Below are 7,691 nucleotides of genomic sequence, written 5' to 3' on the forward strand. Positions count from 1 at the left end.
GTCCTGCTGATATCAGCAAGATCAAACCTTGTTTGAAGGTCTTTGGGCAGGTGTTCCTGCTTTGGAAAGAGACTGCATAAAAAAACAGCATCTAATGTTTGTTGATGTTGCTATTATTGAGGTAGAGGCTACAGAAGTTATGATTTTCCTGCCTCATTGTCCCTGGCAGTTATAGAAGAATGCAACAAAAGAAAATTCCCTTCCCAAAGATCTTTCAGTCAGAACAGGGAAGACAGAGAAAGGGCAGAAGGAGAAATGGCCTTCCCAAGGTCACACAGAGGTCAGTGGTAGAGCCAAATAAAAAAAAACAAGAAAAATCCCAGCTCAGTGACCATGCCAGTAAGGCCTACTGCCCTGAGTCATCAGGTGATGTCCTGCCCTGGAGTAACAGGGTATTCCCAGCAGCATTTGCTCACTTTAACAACCACTCCTGTTAGTTTTATTTCAGTGAGTACTATCAACAGAATTGTTAAATAAGATTGTAGAGTCTTACGCATGACTCACCTTACTTGACTTAAATCCTTCACTGAAACTGCAGTGTTATTAAAAAAGCCATTTTTCAAAGAGTGTTTTACATTCAAAAGTTTGTCTAACTTCATCTGAACTACAATAAAAGGTATCACTCTAAGAAATCCTTTCCTCTGGCATAATTGCTTGACCATCACAGCTACAACATCATTCTTACGTTATCATTCAGGAAAGCACTATTTTAAATTCTGAACAGAGCACTTTTGATCTGGACTTAAGAGATAATATGTGATAAAAATATTATAATGAGGTCCCAAAGTCGCATTCCAGAGTAGAATTGCTCTTTAAAACACCTGGACTCTGAATCATGTAGTTCAAACTCAAAGGAGAGAGAGAGAGATGAAAGCAAGAACACAAACTTGAACTCTAAAGACATTTTACAGTCTCTAAAATAAACAGTGATTGGGGCTGGAGTCCCTAGTTCACCTTATGTGTGCCAAATCTAAACTAACCTGGCTGAAACTTCACATGCAGAACATTATGTCATGGTAGGAAGCATTTTTGAAAGCATGGGGAAATTAGCCAAGGCATTTGAGGGCAACAGTTAAAAGAGTGCTTCTAGAATAACATCTTTGAAGTGGCATCTGGAGAGGTAAACATTCAATACTTTGTTGAATTTCCTCACCCTGCACAGTCAGATATTCAAGAATTTCCACTCCTACAGACCAGGGGTAAGTTCAGAATGCTAAATGTGTTCCAAGCTTGACTAAGTATCAGGCAAAGTATTAGCAAGTTAGTGTGACTCCAAAAAGTTACTTTTCTGTCCTCCCCCAATATTTACAAAAGCTTGGGAAGAAGAGCTATGTTCCGTAATGATACTATGAAAACAGAGTATAAGCCTCCCCCAAAATATACAGCCTGCCCCATAAAACCAAACCTGCTTTTGACCAAGTAAACAAGGACAGTCCCATCCTACAGGGACTGGTGCAGAAAGTATGAAGAATGTAAAAAAATATAAGAGGAGGTTTTCAAAGACACAAAAGGCATATAGCACACAGTTTCCTTAAGTCAGTGAGTGTTAAGTATCAAGATCCCATTCAGACTTTCCAAAATCTCATCCTGAAGAGTACAGTAGAAGTTGGTTGTAACCTAGCAATGGTGACAGCATTTTGTTTTTCAATCAACTCCCACCCCTTTTTTTATGCAGCCCCCCCCCCACTGATTTTTAGTACCAGAGCTGGCTTAGGACCACACCTGTGAAACTGGACTTAAAACCAGGAGGCGGCGGGGCCTGGTAATTCTGTCCAGAAGGCCTAGAGTATCCATTGCCATCAGAGAAATCTTGTTGAGGCTGCGGGTTACTGAGGAACAGCTTGTAGACTCCGTAAGCAAGGACCAGTAGTACTATTATAATAATCGTTCCAGTACTAGAATCAGAGGAATCCGAAGGCTTAACTTTACTTGAGTGATAATAGTTGGAACTAGAGCTTCCGCCAAAGTTCTTGGTTTTCCTTTCACCTTCCTCTGTTAGCTCTAACCTGTACTCCAAACCACAGGATCCCTTTAAGATGTAGGGGTCATCTGGATAATCATAGCCTTCACAGCTCACTTCAGTTCTTCCAAATCGATAAGAAATGTCCAAGTCTGCCTTACACTCCCACTAAAAGAAGCAAAATAAAACCCAATATAGTAATCATTTCCTGGATAAAAGCAGCTCTTTGTTTGATTTCCTATATATGTAGTAAGATAAAATTAAGTAGCAATAAAGAGCCAGTAAGCTAAGACACCCAAACATTAGTACCTGAAATTTAGCTACTGTTTTACAAACCTTAAACCCAGTGGCTACTGAACATATAAAGAGTAAAGTAGTTTTAACTCTAAAATAATTTATGTAGTAGGTTTTTCCCCCAAACATTCAATGTTTAGAAATGTTTTACCAAAATTGTCAGACGATATAAAACAGCTGTTATAAATGTTTTTCACCTGAAAGATCTGAAACTTATGACTCATTTTCAGAAGAAGTTGCATTCTCACCTCCTGGTGCTCGCCTGCCAAACTGCAACTCTACCCCACCGCTGTGGCCTGGCTGCCATGGCTCCCCTCAAGCCGCCTGTGCTTCCCTCCATCCCTCTTCTCTGGGATAGAGCCATGGCCTGGCGCACAAGAAGCTGGTGGCGGGAGATGAGAGCAGTGTGGCCTCCTGATTACTGGTCCATTACTCCTCACTGCTGGTGGTGCAGCTGTCCTGGGGACAGCAGCAACAAGTCTTGCCACCTAGCTCCACCCTCCCCAACACGGTCCCACCTGCTGGGCCATGGACGCAGCTCCTGCCTGTGCCAGTCTGGCCAATGTGAAGCCCCGTGGCCTGCGCACAAATCTGGGGGTGTGTGATTCCCCAAATCTCCTTGCTCTATCTATGCACCCCCCCACTACAGACTTACCTGTGGGGAGCTGCAGGAGCTGCTCTCTACCATGTTGCCTAGCTGCCATGTGCATGTGCGCACATACACATTCTTGTGGCACCTTCTGCCAGTGATTGCCCTCCTCCTGCTTCCCCCAGCTCCTTGCAAGCTGGAACTCTGCCAGCCTGCAAGGGGAAACCCATGGTTTCCTATGTTTTTCTCCTTTAAAAGAGAAAATCCATGTTTTTTCATGGCAAATAGAAAACCCAAATCCCTGCTTATGAGGAAAGGCTGAAAGAAGTAGGATTATGTAGTCTGGAGAAGAGAAGGCGGGTGGGTGGGGAACTGATAACAGTTTTCAAATACCTGTAGAGTGATTATAAAGCAGATGGAGATATGGAGGTAGACCAGGGATGTCAAACCCACCTGGACCTGTGGGCTGGATGAAGATCACTGGGCTCATCTACGGGCTAGATTAGGACCATGCTTCAGAGCCAGTGTGCAGGGCCAGTCTGGCATGGGTGCTGGATGCAGCACATGCTTTGGATCACCTCACTATGCTGTGAGCATTGCTCATGGTGCCAAATCCAGTTCACACACCAGATTGACTCCATGCAAAGACCCACAGGCCAGATCACAGGGCTCCACAGGCTGGATATGGCCTGCAGGCCATATGTTTGATACCCCGGAGACACAATTCTCTGTGGCTGCAGGGGACAATACTAAGAGTAATGGTCTCAAGCTGCAGTAAAGGAAGTTTAAGTTGGAGATCAGAAAGATCTTTCATCACCATCATAGTTTAACACTGGAACAAATTACCCAGAGATGTAGTGAATCTCCATCCCCAGAAATTTTTAAGACCAGGTTAGACAAGCATTTAACTAGGATGGGTTAGTCAGAGATGACCCTGTCTTGAGTAAGGGTTTAGGCTAGATGATCTTCTGATTTTTTCCAGCCCTAGCTATGGTTCTATGCAACTCTGTTACCTGTATATCAAAGCCATCCCAGCCTTTGTTATGGCACTGAACAACTGCAGGGACGTAGGAGCATCCAGCTGAGCCACCAGTGCACTGCAATTGGAGAACTGGAGATGTTCGACGAGAAGTAGTATATTGATCTCTGTAGAGAGTAAGGGCTTGGACCTCCCGCAGCAGAACTCTTCCTGGAAGAAGAACACAAATTAAATTCAGCCATATAGGCACATTCTGTTTAAAAGCTTCTTATTTTAGAATATGTGAAACGTAGGTAGGTAACACAAGCTGCAGGCTAATATGCTTTCAGAACTGGGAGAACTTAAGAAACCAAAGATGCTCAATCCCAACAACAATATGAACAGGGATGTGTTTATCTGATACCTTGGACATGGGCAGATGTTACACCTGAAGTGCTCCAGAAGTGAAGGCATCTGTAAGTGCCTCACTAAGTCAATAAAACACTTCAAAACCGGCCATTCCACCTTAAAAATGACCCCAGAAAAAACAGGAACAACTCACAAACAGCATCACTGTGAAGCACTCTGCGGTGTCTGCATTCTTTAGCTGAGTGTGACAGGGCTGGTGGGAATTCCCACTTCCTGCTGTGCTCTATTTGCCATCCCTGCAGGGCACTGAGGAGTCAACTGTGACTTCAGCTGAACTGCAATGTTCCAGGGTCACAGGACCTGTCTGGCATGTGGCTTCTGCTCTTTGCTGCCAGACAGAAGGGACATCACACCCTCATTTTGTTGGACACCATCCTAGTTAAGATCTCCACTGTCATTAGACAGTATCAAGGATGTACAGATGCATCACAAGCAGGTCCAGGGATGTGATCCTTCCCCTCTATGCAGTGCTGGTCAGGCCGCAGCTGGAGTATTGCGTCCAGTTCTGGGCGCCACACTTCAAGAGGGATGTGGCTAACCTTGAGAGGGTCCAGAGGAGGGCCACTCACATGGTCGGGGGCAGCAGGACAGGCCCTACAAAGATAGACTAAAGGTCCTGAATCTATTCAGCCTCCACAAGGGAGGATTGAGAGGAGATCTGGTGGCCATCTATAAATTCACCAGAGGAAAATAGGTGGGGCTCCGTTTCCCCAGGCACCACCTGGGATAACAAGGAATAACAGCCACAAATTGATTAAGAGCAGGTTCAGGCTTGATATCAGGAGGCATTACTTTACAGTTAGGGCTGCCAGGCTCTGGATTGGGCTCTCAAGGGAGGTGGTGCTCTCCCCTACCTTGGGGGTCTTCAAGAGGAGGTTGGATAGATATCTGGCTGGGGTATTATGATCCCAGCACTCGTTCCTGCCCAGGCCAAGGGGTCAGACTTGATGATCTTTTCAGGTCCCTCCCGACCCTAGAAACTATGAAACTATGACTGTCCTCTCAAACCTGTGTCAGACAGGCCCACCAACATGCAACATCAAGCACGACTGTCCTCCCAACTTCACAGCCAACCATCCTCCAGGCATTACCAATGAGCATCCCCAGTCACCTAAAAGCCAGTCCTTTTCCTTCCAGAGCTACACTAGGCAGGACACAAGATGTCTATGTGGGTGCCATCCTCTGGATGGCCTGGCACACATCCTGCACAGCTAATCCTACTGTGGATTTACCCAAAAATTGGATGCTGTCACAGGTGACCAGTTTCCAGATGTTCCACATGTTGCTTCTTCAGTGAGGGGTGCTCATACTGGTGGCGTGCTGCTCAAGTGACAAAGCCAATTTAGCACTTATCTCCATGAAAGTGGCATGGCTCATCCAAAAGTCTGCCACCACTGCTTGTCACTCCAGGTGCCCAGGACTATTGTGTGCTGCCTTCCCTCCCTGCACCTCCTGCAAGTTATCGCTCATCTTCCTGGCCCAGAATAGCCAGGATACAATTTGCAGGCGTGAGGGTCCACAGAAAGCCAGCCTCCATTGCATCCAGTACAGCACTGCCCTCAAGCAGTACATCTCAAGGAGAAGGCCTTCCAGGGCCTCAGCTGCGGTACCCTTTGCTGCCATGTCGTTGCCTGCTAGCTGGCACGAGCTGCAAGAGAACGTAAAGCAGGTAGACCATGACATTGCTAGTGCCCTCATCCCCCTACTTTGTGAATAATTAGGTTGTTATTAGGTATTTGGAGCAACATGCCTGCTAGTTGTGCAAGAGGCTTGTTTATGCAGTTGTAAGAAGAGGTTAAACAAACACCTGCATGGGATGGCTTACTCAGGGATGATCCTGCCTTGAGCTCCCTGTCCTAGCTCCCAGGGTGACAGCACAGGTCCTGTAACTAAGGAGCCTTTCCAAAGTGACAGACCAGGCCCACAGTAGCTGTGGACACCCAGCAGCAGCTGGGACAGGCAGGCAAGGCAGCTAAGGGGCTCTTCTCTGTGGCAGCCCTCAGCAGTCTCTAAAGACAGGGGCTCAAAGACATACTGGGATCTCTGCTCTCCACCCCACTGACTGCTGAGCTCAACCAAACCGTGAACATGAAGCATTTCAGCAGGTCCAACTGGGTTTGTCGATCTCTTCAGCACAGTGATTCTCCTCTTGGCTGTTGCAACAACCCTGGGGGAGGGGAGGAAGGGAAGAGGGTGGAGCTGGGAGATCCTTTTAATCTTGCTACAGGAAGGCTGCACAATATTAGCACTGTCAGGGGTGCACACACTGACACATGATGCACAAGGCAAACCCACAGGTTTAAAATAGGGACCCAGAGCCACAAACACATCCTGCCCTGCTGTGGGCTCACACAGCTCTTTATACCCAAGAACGGCTCTATTACAGTCACAGAGAAGTAGGGCTGAAAGAGACTTCCAGAGGTCACCTGGTGCAGTGGTTTTCAACCTTTTTTCATTTGTGGACCCCTAAGAAGTTGTAAATGGAGGTGCGGACCCCTTTGGAAATGTTGAATGGAAGTGCAGACCCCTCTGAATCCTAAGTGTGGGAATTCATGTACTTTTGATTGATGAATCATCTTTTGTAAACCCCTCAGACAGCCTGATCCCCAGGGCTCTGCGGATGATGTAGTCCAACCCCCCGCCTGACACAGAATCATCTCTATCCAAACCCTCCCACACAACCCATAATCTAACTCGACATCCTGTGACCACCAGCCCTGACACAACACAGATCCAACACGCTCACTGGCTACAGGCAAAGCAGGGGGACCATGGCAGCCAGTGTGTTGCTTCTATGAAATGCTGTCAACATACTCAAGAGACCTCTGGGTAGAGGGTCACACCCCTGCTATGGGAGGAAGACATCACCCCCCCAAGTCTGAACCAGTCTGATCATGGAGTAAAATTCCTTCCTGCCCCCAAATGTGGTGATGGATGGGTCAGACCCCAAGTGGAGGAGCAAGACCCTCCAGCCACGGTGCTCTTCGGCAGTCAAAAAAAAGAGTGAACAGTACGAAGGGAATCTAGCAAGGTTGAGACCCAGCCCTTGTGGAGCCAGCTCCATCCTGCTCCTTCCTGGGGGAGCTTCTTACACCTCCCACAAAACCCAGAGGCGGGGGGGTGTGCCCTGCCACTTCTGCCGGGCCCCCCCAAAGCCGCTGCCACCAACCCAACCAGGGCACCAGCTACCTAGCTCACAGGCTCCCCTCCCCCACGCCTCTCATTCCATTCCATTCCATTCGCCCCGCCCACAAGCACGTGACCTCACAGACTGCGCCCCAGCCTATCCACGCGCGCATGCGCACAAACTACTGGTCGTAGCCAGGAGGCGTGGCCGTTTCCCGGGTTGAGGCGTGGCCGTTTCCCGGGTTGGGGCGGGGCTACGCAGCATATCCAGCCCCCTCCCCCCGTTGCGGGGGGAGGGGCAGGCTCTTACCTGGCCGGGCCCAGCCCCCCGCCGG

General features: G+C 48.0%; 1 protein-coding gene across 3 annotated transcripts in view; it reads right to left on the reverse strand.

The window, feature by feature from the left end:
• The window catches only part of SARAF (store-operated calcium entry associated regulatory factor), an 11,917-nt gene that overhangs the window by 3,780 nt on the left and 446 nt on the right, over positions 1 to 7,691 (reverse strand). The window contains exons 1-3 of one of the 3 annotated variants that reach the window (XM_025209079.1): positions 6,312 to 6,342; positions 3,857 to 4,032; positions 1,723 to 2,128 (exon numbers count right to left, since the gene is read on the reverse strand). In XM_025209079.1, coding sequence (XP_025064864.1) covers positions 1,723 to 2,128; positions 3,857 to 4,032; positions 6,312 to 6,327 — 598 coding nt within the window. In that variant the 5' untranslated portion in view covers positions 6,328 to 6,342. Of the gene's footprint in view, positions 1 to 1,722; positions 2,129 to 3,856; positions 4,033 to 5,462; positions 5,717 to 6,311; positions 6,343 to 7,691 lie in introns of those variants that run through there. The other 2 variants (XM_014521863.2, XM_025209078.1) reach the window with 2 other exon arrangements.

Source organism: Alligator sinensis, unplaced genomic scaffold (assembly GCF_000455745.1).
Source record: "Alligator sinensis unplaced genomic scaffold, ASM45574v1 scaffold989_1, whole genome shotgun sequence".
Lineage (NCBI taxonomy): Eukaryota > Metazoa > Chordata > Crocodylia > Alligatoridae > Alligator > Alligator sinensis.